This window comes from Chelonoidis abingdonii, chromosome 3 (genome assembly GCF_003597395.2).
Source record: "Chelonoidis abingdonii isolate Lonesome George chromosome 3, CheloAbing_2.0, whole genome shotgun sequence".
In the NCBI taxonomy this organism is placed as follows: Eukaryota; Metazoa; Chordata; order Testudines; family Testudinidae; genus Chelonoidis; species Chelonoidis abingdonii.
In genome coordinates, this window is record NC_133771.1 from 113,348,722 (window position 1) to 113,367,231 (window position 18,510).

An 18,510-nucleotide genomic window follows, 5' to 3' on the forward strand; every position below is an offset into this window, starting at 1 on the left:
AATTAAACATGATCTATCAACATGTCAAAGGACACAATCAAACTAAAAATAACACCTAGAACTTATTTTTGACCTACTACTGTTACATGTAACACCAAAGATGAATATAGGTGATAGAGATTAGCAGAAGATAAATATTTTCTCTGTCATTTCAGCTTGTTTATCTTAATGGGTTTGACAGCACTTTGTGTATAGTAACTTCCACTGTTTTCATAGTATAAACAGTCATTTTCCATGAAAAGACAAGCCTGGGAACTTAAATTTATAACTCTGCTGGACACTAAAAACCATGGTTTTAACAGAGACACTGGATTTATGGCTCATTACAATTTGTAATACACCCTACTGCCAGCTAACCCTCCATTTGTCTACAACTGCGGAGGTGTTAATTGCCTACTTTGTTTTAAGTGGTCTCCTACAGTGTGTCTGTGCAGGATTGTTATGCTTAACAGTCTTTTCTACCTTGAATTTAGCTTGAACACTCAGGTTACCATCCCCAGACTTGAAGAAGGGCTGGTCTACAGTGAACACTTACATCGGAATAGCTTTGTCTCTCAGGGGTGTGAAAAATCCATACCCCTGGTGATGTAGCTATGCTGACCGAATCCTGCTGTGTGCACAGCGGTAGATCGATGGAAGAATTCTTCCGTTGACCTAGTTACTACATCTCAGATCAGGTCTGCACTAGTGCTTATGTTGGCAAAACTTTTGTTGCTCTGGGGTATGAAAAAAACACACACCCTGAGAGACATAATCTTTTCCGGCATAAGCGTTCATGTGCACAGCGCTATGTTGGCGGGGCACACTCTCCAACCAACGTAGCTACTGCCACTCATTGAGCTGGTTTTATGCTGTCGAGAGGAGAGCTCTCTCTTGTTGGCATAACGCAGCTACATGAGCGCTCTTACAGCGGCACAGCCATATCGGTACAGCTGTGCTGCTGAATGCTTATAAGTGTAGACATGGCTTCAGGGAGGGTGGATTAACTACACCACTGTGAAAACAACGAAGAGTCCTTGTGGCACCTTAGAGACTAACAAATTTATTTGGGCATAAGCTTCCGTGGGCTAGAACCCACTTCATCATATGCATGGAGTGGAAAATACAGTAAGCAGGTATAAATATACAGCACATGAAAAGATGGGAGTTGCCTTACTAAGTTGGGGGTCAGTGCTAGCAAGGCCAATTCAGTTAGAATGGATGTGGCCCATTCCCAGCAGTTGACAAGAAGGTGTGAGTATCAACAGAGGGAATATTATTTTTTGTAGTGACCCAGCCACTCCCAGTCTTTATTCAGGCCTAATTTGATGGTGTCCAGCTTGCAAATTAATTCCACTTCTGCAGTTTCTCATTGGAGTCTGTTTTTGAAGTTTTTTTGTTGAAGGATGATCACTTTAAGTCTGTTATTGAGTGTCCAGGGAGATTGAAGTGCTCTCCTACTGTTTAGTGTTTTAGGTGTAAACATACCCTCACCTGCCTGGACTCTCTCATTTTCCAGTAATATTTGTGTGAGTCTTGCTCAGAGAAGCAGGAGAAAGAAAAACATTGAAATTTAGGAAAATTTGATTGTAAAAGGTGGCGTGGGCACTCAAGAGCACATGTAGTACCTGAAACTACTTTTTGTTCATTTTTAAAATTTACTACATTTCAGGTCGATGGTGATCTTTTAAATGCCAAATAGGTGTGTTGCTTATGTTGACAGTGCTCATAGCCCATTACCAGTGTAGGTTTTCTGAAATTCTCTTAACTCTTAAACCAAATGTATTGTTTATAGGTTTATTCTGCCCACTTCCCATGGACTGTTCTGAAATGTTTACATCCCTCACATTCCTGTGTTGTTGTTGTGTGCAGGATTTGTGAACGAGTCAGAATTTCTTTCATAAAGTTTCCTTTCTGCTATGATGGCTTGTGTTAGTGTTAGAACTGCCCATAAACAGAGCAGTACTGCAGCTGGAGAATATTTGTGATTTGATTTATTTTTTAGCATACATTTGGGATAGATGAGCTGATGCACAGATCAAATTGATCCAAATGTTTTGCCCCAAAATTAAGTTGAATCCAAACCTTTCATAAGGTTCGAAAAAGTTTTAATACTTTGGTTTTTTGCACCTCTAACTAAAGCAGGATTTATTATGTCAAAAGATATTTTTTATTTTTATAGTTTCAGCTAAAGCAGGAAGTACTGGAAATCCTGTGACAGAAATTCTAGCCTGATTTCTAGATCACAGAGCCTTGGATAAGTGTGTATAAGCATCCAGACTTTTGTACCCTTCCACATTAAAAATAAAAAATTAAGCAGTAACACAGGCTGGTTTCTTGCATGCTGACTTTGAAACATTTTAGATGTGCCCCCTTGAATCAATTATAGTATTGCATTACAGCAAGGAAGCTTTTTCAGCTCTCACATGGAATCAAGTTTACAGCCATTCTGTTTTCCTGTAGCTGTGAAGAATAGCAAGGCTTTCTGGACTGTGTGCCTGTCCTCTTGCCAAGCCTGGCTTTTTAGAAACATGATGTAGCTTTTGGTGCTAGTTAGGGAATATTAATGATTATCTTTGTATGTGAAAACAGAAAACAGAACCTGCTTTTGCTTTCCACAGCATTCCAGGATCCTAGTGCTTTGTTTGTCTTCTTTTTCATTTCCCTAGCAATCCTACAGAGTAATCTAAACATAGCTAATCCCCACAGGGACTCAGTGGAAAGTTCAGTTTTACGCTCCTGGATTACTTTATAGTTGAAAACAGAACAGTCCTTATGCAGAAAGATTTCTCTCTTTTCTTCCTGACTTTCTCTGGTGAATCAAATGTCCCATAATGATGCCAGGGTCTAAAATGCCAGTATTTGCTGTCACAGTAGTGGCATAGATATTTATTTCTCCAAGGTCACTGATTTAAAGAGACACCAAAATATCCCACAATTGACATCAATTTAAAATTCCTCTAATCTAGGATCGGATTCTGGCTTGGGCACTGCCTTCATGTATGTTCCAGAAGCAGCAGCCAGGAGAGGAAGGAAACCATAGAATAATTTTTCTGGTCAAATTCCAGCTGCCCTTCAACCCAGAGGAGATCACTCTGCAGGTTGTCATAGGTGGAGCTGCAGAGGGACATTCCAGGATAGGGCTTGCAGATTGCGAGCATGGTGCGTGCATTTTACTCTCTCCCCCATACAGATTTTTGCTCTGAGAGTGGAGAGCAGCCAAACTGTGGTTCCATGAATACTTCTTTTGCAGCATGAATGTTCATGGGCAAGTCAGCCACTTTCATACCTTCAGCCAGAATTTGGCACTAAGGAGGGATTTTCTAAACTAACTATGGGAGTTAGGAGCACATCTGACTTTCAGTGGTGATCATGCTCCTGAATCACTTAGGCATCTTTCAAAATCTCACCCTGTATGGCCAATTACAGAAAACAAAAATGTTATTCTATTGCTGAGAACTGTTTTAAGGACAGTATTTATGTAGGAATTACACTAAAACAATGTTTGGTGGTGACCAGACAGCAAGTGTGAAAAATCGGGACAGGCGTGGGGGGTAATAAGAGCCTATTTAAGAAAAAGCCCCAAATATTGAGACTGTCCCTATAAAATTAGGACATCTGGTCACCCTAATCTTCTTACCCAGCTGTCTCCTGTGCATCCTCTTGTGGTCTAGGGTCTCGCTACAGGCAGCCTGTCTCTGTTTTTCCCTCTTGGACTGTTCAAATAAAACTTCACCCAGGCATCTTCTTGGACAAAAATATCCTCCTTGGAGTCTGGGTTTATTAATGTAAAATAAACTCTAAATGAAACTTAAAATCTCACACAACACAAGGTTTCTCTTCCTCCCCAGCCCTTCCTGCGTCAGGCCTTTGGCATTCTCTCTCCGGCAAAGACTGGATCTTTCCCAGGGGTCTCTACTATGGTCAACTCTCATAGTCTGAGGGTCTTTCTTGCTGAACCTTTTGCAGACTCCACAGCTTCCTGAGCTTCTCCCCTTCATTGCAGAGCAGCCCAGTGCTGCTCTTTATAGGGCAGATCCCTAATCTCTCCCAGATGGGGATCATTCTGTAATCAGGGTTGACTAGCTGTAGCTCTCCAGCCCTGAAGGGGCAAGCCACCCTGTTACAATGTGAAAAGGGTGTTTTATGTGTGAATTACAGTGCTGAGTGCCTTAAGTCAGTGAGCCAGCTCCTCAGGCAGTGTATCAAAGAACTGTACGTAACCACAGGATTTCAGTCCTTTTTCTTTAGGGCTTGAGTTTTATTTCTCCAAATAAAACAGTTCAGTGTAAGTTCAACATATAAGCCATGTCCTTTCCCCTGACCACAGGGTCTCCTGATGGAGCTCATCTGCTCAATGCAGGTCTCACTCTTCAGATTCTCTGCCTGGGTATAAAGGAGGGTCTCTAGTCCCTTTTGTTGGAGCTTTCCTCCAACAGAGTGACTTCCAGCTAGAGCTGTCAGGAATTTTTTGACTAAACGTTTCTTTGGATTCATCAAGACCAAAATGTTCTTGTGGAAATGTCTTTTTCAACTCAAATTTCAGTGGGAAGATTTCTTTGGCCCAGGATGAAATTTCAGGTGAAGGAACAAGGGTGGTGGGGGAGAGCGAGAGAAACAGACAGACACAAACACAGTAGCCAAGTGATTAGAGCACTCCTCTGAGATGTGGGAGACACATATTCAAGTTCCTGCTCCAAATGAGGCGGAGTAGAGGTTCAAACCTGAATCTCCCACATCGCTAACCACTGGGCTATTACTAGGGGTGGCAGTCTCTCTCTTGTTAGTAATTTTTCACAAAACAATTCAAAAGGTCTCATTTTCACTCAGATGCAAAACAAAAACAAATATCCCAATCTCAAAATTATTCACAAAATGGAATTCTTTCTGGCCAGTTCTACTGCCAACCTTTCCAGCCTGCTCCCTTCAAGGTGTGCACTCCCAGGCCTGGTTGCCGAGGAGAAACTCTCTGCTCTTTTCTCATCGCTAGCCTTCTCCCTGAACTCAGGCTTCCCAACAAGCCTGGCTCTGAGTCACAATCTTCAGCCACGTGACCCCAGGATTTATTCCCTTCACCTTGGTGGCATAGGGGGCAGCTGAGCTCTAACTCCCTTAAAAGGCCAGCACATCCTGTGCTCACTGCCAAGTAATCAGGTAGACTAAATTATTAATAATGGTTCCTTGTGATATAAATTCAGAGACGTGATCCCAGTATTTCTCATGTGAAGATTCTTACCATGCTTTAGGACATACAGTGATTTAGACAAGCAAGAGAATTCAAAGTTATGAATAATAATTAATTTAGAAAGAAAATAACAAAAACAGGCAACAGTACAATGTGTGTGTTCACTTACAATCTCTTCCGGCTGTCCCCCTCATGAAGAGCTTGCAACAGAGATTACACCTGGGAGATCCAGTTCCTGTAGGGGGCAGTCTTCTCTAGATGAGCTAAAACCAAGTAAATTAATCCCTAAATTAATAGATCCTGTTTAGTTACCTTAGATACTGTGATTATTGATTACAAAGGGAAGTTTGTTTAAAAGTAAGTCAGTTCCATGTGAGTTATCATAAATATACTAAAACAGCTATTAAATGGGCAAAGATACGTGATCTTGGTAAACTCTATGAAATACAGTAAAGGAAAGAGAGCTTCAGTTAGATTACTTAAAGAAGTCATATGAAGAATATTCACTTCTCTATCTCAATAAACATAATTTCAATCTAGCCTTGGCAGTCTTTGCAAGATTTTATCTCGCTTGAAGTTTGGTGGCAAAGTCTTTTTGAAGAGCAGGGCTGGTGCTGACATTTTCTTTCTGTTGCTGTGATTTTCTTCTGATGCTATTTTTTGTTGTTTCTTTCTTTCTCTCCATCTCACGCTTTATCAAAGGAAATTTACAAGTACTGAATGATGTTCTGTGTTCAGTGATACCTGGGCCACTCCCAATGAAAACGTGTACAACAGGTGTACCTGTTGAACAACCATAAGCCTAACGCCTACACGAGATTCAAACTCAGTTTTGGCCACACTCTATGTTCACAGTTTGGCCATTTATTATGGATGAGGGCAAACCATACTGAACAAGTGTTCAAAACTGTACTCTCACCTTCTTCTAACACAGTTTGGTCACATCCACAGTGGACAATAAACTCCTTTAGAACTATACTTGGTCCTGAACCAAAACCCTGATCCAAACTCATGTCCCTGGGGAAATGTGGATCCAGATCTGAACTTTGCAGTTCAGCCAACATCTCTGATTGGAATATTTCATCCACAGTAAAGATACACTCACACATAAGCAACAGAGCTGGGCAAATCATACAAATAATTTTCTGCGAACATTCATCAGTTAAAAACCAATTTGCTTCACCCATATTTGTACCCCTTTTTAATTTGCTTTCCACAGACATTCAGACAATCAGTTTTCACTGGCACAAAAATTTCTGGAAAGCAAATTTCAGTTACATGCACAAATATCTGCAGAAATTTTAGAGCTGCACACACAATTATTTGCCCCATCTGACCAAGGAACAGAAATCATAAATTGTGATTGCTCTGACTAATCACACAGTTAACCAAGTCAGCTCAAATAATGAAAATCATATAGGCCTGGTCTACCCTGGAGGGGATCGATCTAAGATACGCAACTTCAGCTACAAAAATATCATAGCTGAAGTCAACATATCTGAAATTGATTTAGAATCACTTACTTCACATCCTCGTGGTGCGGGATCGATGGCCGCTGCTCCCCTGTCGACTTTGCCTCTGCCTCTCCCCGAGCTGGAGTTCAGCAGTCGATGGGAGAGCGATTGGGGATCGATTTATCGTGTCTACACTACAGATGATAAATTGTTCCCCGATAGATCGAGCGCGTGTAGATGTACCCATACTCACTGAGAACTATTAATGATCAGTCCATGGAATCTAACAAAAATCAACAACAAAACAATTCACTAATTTCCGGTAACAAACAAATTTGAGGAATTTGCTCTCTGCTCATGGATATTCTGGGAGCTAAAAATAGATGTTAGGTTCATCAGATAGGTTATTCACTGCCAATTATTTTCTCTGCAATTTTCTTCTCACAATTAAACTCTGATTCTAGAATAAGGTAAAGGGAACATTGGGAATAAAGGCAATGATGATCTTAGTTTCTTGACAGGTAGGTGAAGCAGCTGTGCAACTCCTTGTTTTTTATTTCACAGAGTAGAAATGACTTTAGCCTCTCTGCTATATTCCAGGCACAGGGTGAGAACTACAGAAGGCTGCAGAGTTGGGAATCGGAGAGGACAGAGAGAGGCAATGAGAACACACACACACAAAAATAGGATAGCTCAGAAATATGAGTATGCATGAGTCAATATTCTAAGGCCAAGAGAAATATACCATATACAGTTATAGTCCCCTAGTCATCTCCTTTATTTCTCTCTTCCAAAAACAGAGAAGAATGCAGAAGAAGAACAGGAAGCCAGGAGAGAATTAAAACGCAGTCTCAGCAGAAAGGTGATAAAATGTTTTATGTGTAATATACTTGTGTGTATAATAAAGGATGAGACTTTTTCTTTATACTATTCTAAAGTATATTCAGACATATTGACAAAATTCCCTCTCCCATCTCCATTTCCCCAAAAGGTAAACCCTGTTTAAAAGACAGAATGGGCCAAGGTCATCCTTGGTATAAATTCAGTCTGTCCAATTTTTCCTAGCATTTTTACAAGACAGAACACTACTGAGGGTTTTTGAAAATCCCACCCAGAGTGCCTCAGTGATGCACAGTCTCTCTCAGAGCTCTTAGTGGGATAACAGCACAGTCCTGATCCATCGAGTGTATCTAAATCACTAAAATTAATTATCAAGACCAAAGTGGTAAAACATTGCAATGCAAGACTCTCCCAACAGGTAATGTATAACTTTTTGCTTGTCTTTTCTAGTCTAGTCAATACAAGAGAGAACCACAGTATACAAAATATTTATCATTGTGCCCAAGTCAATTATTAAATTGTTACTTTTTTTGGATTGTGATCTTCCTGTTAATCTCATGGATGTCTCTCTTTTCTGAATAATGAGAAGTTTAAAACCTTAAAAAATAATTTTACATATATAATGCACACATTCTATATATGTGTGTGCACATATATATATTGTTAATTATATATACATATATATGTGATCCTGAAGCAACAAGCACATATAAAATTAATTTTTTTCTAATTATGTCTAAATTGCTTGTACATATGTGCATGTTATGCAGATTAGGGCTATATTCTGCTCTTCATTAAACCAATGCAAACCCAATGATTTCAGATAGATTTTGGGAATACAGGAATTGTCATACTAGATCAGATCCAAGGTTCATTTAGTTTCATATCCTGTCTCTGACAGTGGCCAGCACCAGATGCTTCAGAGGAAGGTGTAAGAACCCCATAGTAGACAGATGTGGGATTATCTGTTCCCTACCCCGAGCTCATCCTGGTCCCTAATAGTTACAGATTAAAACCTGAAGCAGAAGGTTTAATATCCCTTCCAAAATGATGTTATTAATTGCAATAATGTTGGATGTTCTTGCTATCCATACAACTATCCAGTCCCTTTTCAAATCTTGTTTAGTTTTTGGCCTCAGTGACTTCCTGTGGCAATGAGTTCCACAGTTTAATCAAATATTCTGTGTGAAATTATTTCCTTTTATTGGTTTTGAATTTGCGACCTTTTAGTTTCATGGAATATCCCCGTGCGCTTGGGTTACGAGAGAGGGAGAACGGAAGTTCCCAATTTACCTTCTCTATTCCATTTGTTATTTTTTATCATGTCCCCTCTTTTGGGTCTTTTTTCTAAGGTAAACAGTTCTAGCTTTTACAATCTCTCTCCATATGAGAATTTTTTCAAGACCCTTGATCATTTTCATTGTTCTTCTCTGTACCCTTTCCAGTTCTGCAATATCCTTTTTGAGATGAGGAAACCCCATAATATGACATACAATTTTCATACACTTTCAAAAGTATATGTTCAATAGAATAGTTTTATTTACTGTGACAATCATTAATTTGTACTTTGGGGTGACTCAGATCATTTGGTTCAATATCATAATAAAGATAGACTCTCTGATTCACAAATTCCTTTTAGTTAGAGAAACCTGGAAAAAAAAATTTCTTTTTTTTGTACTGAAAAACAGATGATTGTAGGTATTAATGTAAATACTAGCATTGTCTAAGAGGGTGAATAGCACCAGTGTAGCCAACTAAAAATTAATGTTCTGGAGATGATCTGTCAAGATTCTTTGTGGCCTGTCTGACAAAGATTATTTTTATATTCTAAGAAACTAGGTTGCACTGCTTTCCAGTTCCTGTTTGATGTTCCCAGGATGGTGCCTTTTTTTAGACACCTGAAAGTGACCCTGATTAGAAATACCTTTTAATGTTCTCTTGAGGTTACATCATACGCTAGGTTTTATTTTGGCTTATTCAATTTACTCTCTTCCACCTCCTATTCACAGCTCAGTCTGAGACCTACAGTGGCTGAACTGCAGGCAAGAAGAATCCTACGTTTCAATGAATATGTGGAGGTAACAGATTCCCCGGATTATGATCGTCGAGCAGACAAGCCTTGGGCAAGGTTAACTCCTGCAGACAAGGCAAGGGACAAATAGAGATTGAATTCTATAACTTTCAAAATATTTCTCCAGTCTTATTTGCAGTCCCTCCACACCAGTATCATTAATGACCTCTTCTTGAGGCAGTGACATTGTCATGGTACCATGCATTGCCCACACATAGCAGAACCCGCTCAGGTGCCCATTAAAATTGTACTTACCAGCTCAGTTGTGGCAATTCAGAGAGGAATCTCTCACATTTTTAAAATCCCTCCTAGGCCAGTTACATCACTGCTATCAGCTTTTAGTTGAAGTCCTTGGAATTCAACCAAAGTTTCTGCAGTCAGAGGCCTACATGCTGGCCCATAAGTGCTGCTTTTAAAACTAATTAGAGTGAATAACAGGCTCTCCCATTACTGTAAAAATACTTGGCCACATGAATACACCATCATTACAGTTGTCAGGTGACCAACTGCATGCATGCACCATTGGAAATAAACTCAGCCTTCGACATCAAAATCCTGCATCTTTACCCTGCAATTTAACAGAGCAGTGAGATTAACTAGATAGTAGAGAGAACTTTAAACAGTGAGAAAAGCTAGCAGGTTTCTTATTTACTTATACAAGTAGAGTTTTAAAAATTAGGTAAAATAATTCAGAAGAAAGGTCTTTTTTTTGGTGAAAAGTCATAAAATATTTCAGGCTTACTTTGCTAAAAAATGGATTCATGTCTGAGAACAGAGTGTTTTTCATTCTTTGTGGCTGCAGATAACTTGAGAGGGCCGAGCATAAGGAACCAGCTCTCACTCAGAAGGCAGTGGTAGCTACTAGTCTCAGCTTCCAAGTGACTTTAGCAGTTCGCGCCAAGTAGTAAGTTACACTGTTCTAGCCTAGAGGGAACAAAGACCTGAGTGGCTGTAGCAGCATCTGCATCAGAGAGGAAAGGGCTGTCCATGCCAGCCATAAGTGGAAAAAAAGATGACTGTGCTCACTGATGCCATCTGAGCATCTGTGTGCAATGCTGTCACTAATTAAATCCTGATACTACTTTCTGCTTTCACAACAGGCCAACGACACTCTGAAACAAGGAAGCAGTTATATACCTTGCCAGAGCCTCACAATACTTTCAACCAGCATTACCACTTTTTCAGAATTGAGTTTAGGTCAACTGGCTTTTGTTCAGGCCCGATCTATGCCAGATATTGGGAGAGCATGCAGACTGATACATCTGAGTCTAATGGAAAGGGGTCCTAGAGCAGAAAGTCACCAGTACATTGAATTCACTGTAGCCCATGTTTCCTCATGATCTCCCCTCGTGGTTTTGTAATGGTTGAACAATAGGGCTGTCAGAACTGAGCCCTGCAAGACCTGACAGTTGAAAGTCCTGAAAGAGAGGACCAGTCCCCCAACACCAGTCCCGTTACTATTCCCCTGAAAAGAATGAGTGGATGAATTATCACGTGATCCCATCTACTCTTGCCAGCTTTCTGTTACTTCAACGGCCCCTCATAACGGGGGTTCTCAAACTGGGGGTTGGGACCCCTCAGGGGTCACGAGGTTATTACATGGGGGGTCACGAGCTGTCAGCCTCCACTTCAACCCCACTTTGCCTCTAGCATTTATAATGGTATTAAATATATTTAAAAGTGTTTTTAATTTATAAGGGAGGTCGCACTCCGAGGCTTGCTGTGTGAAAGGGGTCACCAGTACAAAAGTTCGAGAACCACTGCCTCATAATCAACTGTCTTAAAGGCCTCTGAAAGATCAAGACATTTGGCCTTAAGTCTCCTGAGGAGATCCTCAGCCATGGTGTTTCCGTGCGATGCTCAGGTCTGAAGGAATCCTGGGTGCTTCACATTATTGGATATCTGTAACCAGCACAAAAGAAGGGGGCAGGTTGAGAGAGGTGAATGTAGGGGTGCAAAGAGAGGCAAGAGAAGCTGGCATGAATTCTCAGATTTTTTTGTTGTGAAATGGCCGTAAAGTGCAGGATCCAGTTATGACATTAGCCCACGAGGAAAGAGCTGGTCATTCCTGTTACTATTGATCATATGTGAAGAGCACTGTTTTCTTCGGGAGGTTTGTACCTTACACACTACAGCACACTGTTTGGGTGCAATTCTGTTAAGCTGCTTGTTCCTCTGTCTTTCTGGAGAGAATTACTTTTCTTTTCTTTTTTAAAACAAATCAGTAGGGCATTTCAGAAAAATCTATTCAGCGCTCCCATTCCCCTCTTTGACCACCACTCCCTGCCCCCCAAAATACCTGCAAGATTTCTCTGCTAGAAATGGGTGGAAATGGGTGGTTTACCAACCACCATTTCTGGACCAAATTGTATAGAAAATTCAAGATCCTGCAATACCAAGTAAGGCAGAGGTTCTCAACCTTTTTCTTTCTGAGCTCCCCGCAACATGCTATAAAAACTCTATGGCCCACCTGTGCCACAACAGCTGGTTTTCTGCATACAAAGTCCAGCGCCCGCTTTAGTGGGTAGCAAGCAGGGCAATTATCTGGGGCCCCTTACCACAGGGACCTATGCAAAGCTGCATTGCTCTGGCTTCAGCTTCATCCCCGGGTGGCGAGGCTCAGGGCCCTGGGCTTCCGGTGCTGAACATTCTCTATTGCCCATGAAGTCTTCAGGAGCTGAGTGCACTCAGCACCTTGCAGGAAACTGAGGTGAGCAGTCCTGATGCAAATAGCGACTTTATTGATCTGCACTGGGAGTTGCACCAAGCAAACTACACTGGTAGCTAGCGCTGATAGGTCAAATCAGTGTAGATGAGGCCTCAAGTCACAGTAGATCAGAGTGCCACATTTAGAAATGATACAAGAAGCACTTGATTGTTCATGATAGCAGTGGAACTTTTTCACTTGTAGGTCACCTGCTCAGGTCTGGCTAATAATGGCTGAAAGTCATTATCACTACCTGAGAGACAAGGACCAGTAAAAGATATTACCTCCCCCACCCTGTCTCTCTGATCTCCCTGTTTTTCTGATATGCTGCAACAACACTTCATACATTATTACCCACCTGAAATACATTTTTAGGCTCAATACATTTTATAATGAACACAGCACAGTTGGCAGAAATTGGTCCCCGTTTTCAGTCTCAGCAGAAAGGCAAAGGGTCCAGTGAGTGGAGATTTTATTACCTCTTTTCCCTAGAAGTAGTCCCTCTAGGTCCATTTGAAGCACATCAGTGGAAAAGAGGTCTCCTGAGGTCTCTTCCAACCCTAATCATCTCTGATTCTATGAAGCCAGCGCTATATCAGTTCTGTGGATTCAGGACTCTGGTATCTTGCCTATCAATATGGCATATGCTTAAAAACAAGGGGGTGGGGGCTTGCAATATCTGAGCTGTGCGTCTTTCCTACTATTGCAGCAGCCTTGTGCTAGTGTATCACTGGGGTTAAGCAGGACGGTCCCCTGCTGGAATGTGAGATTTATCATTTAGGAGATGGCATTCTGATGACACAGCGTAAATTTATCACACTGGAATTCTGTCCTGCTTTGAAAGACATTGCTCTTTAATGAGCAACTTTTTTAAAGGATTACTCAGATGGCATTACTTGTATTAGAAACACGGAAAGGAGAAAGAGAGAGAATAAACCTTACACTGAACAGCAGGGTCCGAAAGCAGTGGTTTAAAATGTTTATAGATTTGAACCAAAAGCATTTATAGCAATACCTGTGTGTGTAGAGTGCTGGCCATTTAAGAAATTATATGAATTATATAGTGAAGTAAATTGATTATCATTCTTTTTCCATAGGCATTAAGGACTGACATTTTAAAGTATGCTGAATTTCTGCTGTTCTTTAGTGTCTACCAGCTGAAAACACGGCCCTGGAATGTCCAAACACCTTATGGAATGTTATATAAAATTGATCAAACCGAGTGACTAATTTCCATTTGAAAAGTGGCATTCATCTCGCATTCCTTAAATCTTGTCTCCAGTTGGGAGCTATAGGAATCTTGCAGTATATGCAATTGCTATGCATGTATGACTCATCCTGCCCTCCAGGGCTGTATGCTGTGATAATCTCTTTGCAGATGCATACTAAACAGATGGCTGTCGGGAGTAGCAAATACCATGTTTTGGGGGAGGGATTTTCTGGCCCCAGATATTTTCTTACGGCTTTCCTAAAAATAGTTTTACTGCTTCAAATAACCATAATTGAAAGAGCCATTATGTTCTTGGGATCAGACGTGTGCAAGAGTGATGGATTAAATGAAAGGATTTAAGTGAAAAGTAAATGGAAAACAATAGAGATGAGGGTATTTTGCACCTCACAGGAGTGGGCCCTTGTTCTGTTAATGTATTTTTACTGGATGTTCACCTTTCTGATGTTTGTGCATGTTTTTAATTAGGCAGCAATACGGAAAGAACTGAATGAATTTAAAAGCACAGAAATGGAAGTACATGAGGAAAGTCGACAGTTTACAAGGTGAGTAAAAGTACCTTTTGGTGTAAAGCCACTGAGAGGTGAATGTATCATCTTAGTCTCTGCCTTTCCCAAGTCCTCTAGAGTTGTAGTGTAATTAATTTCTTGACTCTTAGCTGGTGGGATTTCCCAGTGTTGCTGATGTGATCACTGAAACCACATAATTGATATGGCAATGAATAGATTGCTTATGAAAACTGAGAAATAATCCTTTCATAGATTTTATTGGATTCAGCATGTCCCAGATGAAATTAACAGTCTGCAGGTATGAGAGGAGAGCCCTGCTTCCACAGAATCACTGAAAACTATATGAAAGTATGTGTTAGTGGGTGCTTTGGGGCACTGGAATCAAGCTAGCAGTCTAGCAAACTTCATAACATCCATCCCCATTCTGGAGAACTTCCTAACAATTGCCAGAGCTCCTAACAATCTTTTGGAAATTTGCCAGATTCAGACATTCCATTCTAACATCCCTGATTTGACACAAATAACATTATAATATGCATCTCTGTTTGGACCTGTGCCATAGATCTCACCAAGATATTTCAAAGAAGCCTCCTTTGAAGTATGCAGGATAAGTAATCTTGCAGCTAGGATGTGGCAAAAAAGAACTAAAAGAATTTTCAAACTATGATTAATACCTGTCTTTCTTACATCTCATATCTTTAAAAGCACATGTCCAAATAACCTTAAATTTGGTCTAAAAATAGTTTGCTGGCTACAGATCAAACAAAACAAATGTGAAGCTAATAGGAGTTTCAGTGTGGATTTTAAATTAGGAATCAAAGTGCTAATAGTGGAAATCAATTTTCTACTCAAGCTACTGGAACTCCATAAGGATTACTCAATATATTGTTATTGTATTAATAATAAACAAGGCCCTGATATTTTTAAAACCACTATATCATTATCAAATAGACATTATAGGGAAAGTGGTAGCCTATATTTAGGTTATCTAACAATTCCCATTAAAATTATTTTTTCTGACAGTTTTTTGAGGAGCTCTAATGTCTCTGATTTGCAGCAGGATTTTGAAATTTGGCAGAGGGTTATTCCAGATGTCAAGTGTGTGCTTTGTGTTGTCCCCATGAAAACCTGTTCTGATTTATCCAAATTCTAAGCTTCTGAAGATTGCGTTTAGCAGTCTGCATTATGCCCAGTGGAGCTTGCTGCTAAAATCATTCAACCAGTGCTTGATTTGTAATGAAAAAGATGCCAGGGCTCAAGCAATTTTTTTATTCATAACTGATGCAGCAAGCCTAGACGTGCTAGGGCGATAAACTGCCATGCCTAGAGGTGCTGGGGCTCAGTCCTGGCAAGCCCTTGCACAAATTAAGCCCTGCATTCACCATTGCATGCACCATGCTCCCTTAATCTGCAGCAAAGGAGATTTTGGTTACATATTAGGGAAACGTTCTAACTATAAGGATAGCTCAGTACTGGAATAGGTTATCAAGGGAGACTGTGGACTAAATGGCCTCTCGCAGTCCCTTCCAGCCATATATTTCTATGATTCTATAAAAACTAAACCTTCAGATAAGACACACACAAAAATTGATCCATAACTGGGTCCCTTCCTCCCACTGCTGTTGCTGCCACCACTCCATGATTGTGTGTGATCCTTTTTTAGTTTGCGAGTATGCATTCTGATACAGTCTATGAGACAGAATTGGGCTAGATCAACTTTAATTCTGGCATTTCGTAATTTTTGAGTGCTTGACTTTACAACTTTAATCATCTTTTAATATAAGGTTTTTAATATAATTATAATAATACGTAGCACTTCAGTGCAGTTTATAAACATGAACTAATTGATTCTCATTAACACTTCACGAAGCAGGTAAGGAAACATTGTCATTTTTACAAATGGGAAAACTGAGCCAAGGATTATAACCATACATACAGGTAGGGATTAGAACCCAGTGTTTTGCTTAGACTTAGAAAATGCCCCTCACGAATATGGATACAGATCATTAGGCTAAGTACATAACTAGTGTATCTCCATTTGATTCCCTGTGTCTTGTATTCCTTGTACTTCAGTTAGTCTTTAGGATATCTAAAAATACAGGTTTAGAAAAGTGCAATATAAAGTAAATTGCAAGAGAGAATATTCTGTGCTATGAACTGATTCAACTGTAATGTAACTCCTTGATTACATCATTACAAATTATATAGCAAAATTAGCACATATTTGTACAAGAGACACCAAAGAGGAACTTGAAAGTGTTTCTCACCAACACTGAAAACAGCAGTTGGTGGACACAGATTACAGTAGGATTCTCAGAAGCTGGGCCCAGATATCTGAGGCGATCCAATACTGCAGCAACTCAGTGAGAAAGCTATTTAGAGGAGGGGCTTGAAACAAGGATGCCAATCCTATCCATGGTACATGTAACCAATGAGTCCAGGTGGTCCTCAAGGAGCTACTGCCTGAGGAAGACTCGGCCCCAAAGTGTCCGCTCCCTGTTAATATCATAGAAGATTAGGGTTGGAAGAGACCTCAGGAGGTCATCTAGTGCAAGCTCCTGCTCAAAGCAGGAGCAACCCCAACTAAATCATCCCAACCAGGGCTTTGTCAAGCCAGGCCTTAAAAACCTCTAAGAATGGAGATTCTACCACCTCCCTAAGTAACCCATTCGAGTGCTTCACCACCCTCCTAGTGAAATAGTTTTTCCTAATATCCAACCTAAACCTCCCCCACTGCAACTTGAGACCATGCTTCCTTTTTTCTGTCGTCTGCCACCACTGAGAACAGCCGAGCTCCTCCTCTTGAACCCTCTTTTCAGGTAGTTGAAGGCTGCTATCAAATCCCCCTCATTCCTTCACTCTTCTGAGACTAAATAAGCCCAGTTCCCTCAGCCTCTCCTCATAAAGTCATGTTTGCCCCAGTCCCCTAATCATTTTCATTGCTCTCTGCTGGACTCTTCCAATTTGTCCACATACTTTCTGTAGTGGGGGCCCAAACCTGGACGCACTACTCCAGTGTGGCCTCACCAATACCGGAATAGAAGGGAATAATCACTTCCTCGATCTCTGGCAAGTTCCTACTACTAGCACACCAAATTGCCATTAAGCTTCTTGCAACCAAAGCAGACTTTGACTCATATCCATTTCTCATGCCACTGTAATTTCCAGGTCCTTTACCCTGCAGAACTGCCGCTTAACCTGGCAGTCGCTGGCTGTAACGGGTGCATTGGATTCTTCCATCCTAAGTGGCAGGATTCTGCCCCTTGTCCTTGTTGATGCCTCATCAGATTTCTTTGGCCCAATCCTCAGTTTGTTAAAGTCACCTCTGGACGCGCTATGCCTACACTGCAGCAATCGAACCTCTCTCCCCAGCTTAGTGTCATCCGCCGAATCTTGCACAGAGGGTGCGAACTAATCCCACGCCAGATCAATAATGAAAGAAGTTGAAAACAAAACCGGCCGCCAAGACAACGCCTGGGGGCACTCCACTTGATACCGGCTACCAACTAGAAGCATGAGCCCTTGATCATTACCCATTGAGCCCAACAATCTAGCCAGCTTTCTATCCACCTTCTAGTCCAGTCATCCAATCCATACTTCTTTAACTTGCTGGCAAGAATACTGTGGGAGACCATATCAAAAGCTTTGCTAAAGTCAAGGTATATCATGTACACCACTTTCCCTATATCCACAGAGCCAGTTATCTCATCATAGAAGGCAATCAGGTTGGTCAGGCATGACTTGCCCTTGGTGAATCCATGCTGACTGTTCCTGATCACCTTCCTCTCCCCCAAGTGCTTCAAAACAGATTCCTGGAGAACCTGCTTCATGATTTTTCCAGGGACTGAAGTGAGGCTGACCAGTCTGTAGTTCCCCGAATTCTCCTCCTTCCCTTTTTAAAGATGGGCACTATATTTGCTTTTTTCCAATCATCTGGGCCCTCCCCTGATCGCCACGAATTTTCAAAGATAATGGCCAATGGTTCTGCAACCACATCAGTAACTCCCTCAGCACCCTCAGATGCATTGCATCTGGCCCCATGGATTTGTACACGTTCAGCTTTTCTAAATAGTCCTTAACCTGTTCTTTCACCGCTGAGGGCAGTTCACCTCCCCATGCTGTGCTGCCCAGTGCAGCAGTCTGGCAACTGACATTGTCTGTGAAGACCAGGGCAAAAAAAGCATTGAGTACTTCAGCTTTTTCCACATAATCTGTCACTAGGTTGCCTCCCCCATTCAGTAAGGGTCCCCTACTTTCCTTGACCACTGCTTATTGCTAACATACCTATAGAAACCCTTCTTGTTATCCTTCACATCCCTTGCTAGCTGCAACTCCAGTGTTGCTTTGGCCTTCCTGATTACATTGCTGTATGCTCAAGCAATATTTGTATACTCCTCCCTAGTCATCTGTCCAAGTTTCCACTTCTTGTAAGCTTCCCTTTTGTGTTTAAACTCACTGAAGATTTCATTGTTAAGCCAAGCTGGTTGCCTGCCATATTTGCTATTCTTTCTGCAAATCGGGAAGGGTTGTTCCTGCA

At 41.0% G+C, this 18,510-nt stretch overlaps 1 protein-coding gene across 6 annotated transcripts in view; it reads left to right on the forward strand.

The window, feature by feature from the left end:
• PHACTR2 (phosphatase and actin regulator 2) overlaps nucleotides 1–18,510 on the forward strand; it is a 209,135-nt gene that overhangs the window by 183,541 nt on the left and 7,084 nt on the right. For 4 of the 6 annotated variants that reach the window (XM_032794767.2, XM_075064012.1, XM_075064010.1 and 1 more), the window contains exons 9-12: nucleotides 7,419–7,480; nucleotides 9,468–9,605; nucleotides 13,933–14,009; nucleotides 14,242–14,321. In XM_032794767.2, the coding sequence (XP_032650658.1) occupies nucleotides 7,419–7,480; nucleotides 9,468–9,605; nucleotides 13,933–14,009; nucleotides 14,242–14,308 (344 nt within the window). In that variant the 3' untranslated portion in view covers nucleotides 14,309–14,321. The remainder of the gene's footprint in view (nucleotides 1–7,418; nucleotides 7,481–9,467; nucleotides 9,606–13,932; nucleotides 14,010–14,241; nucleotides 14,322–18,510) is intronic. The other 2 variants (XM_075064009.1, XM_075064011.1) reach the window with 2 other exon arrangements.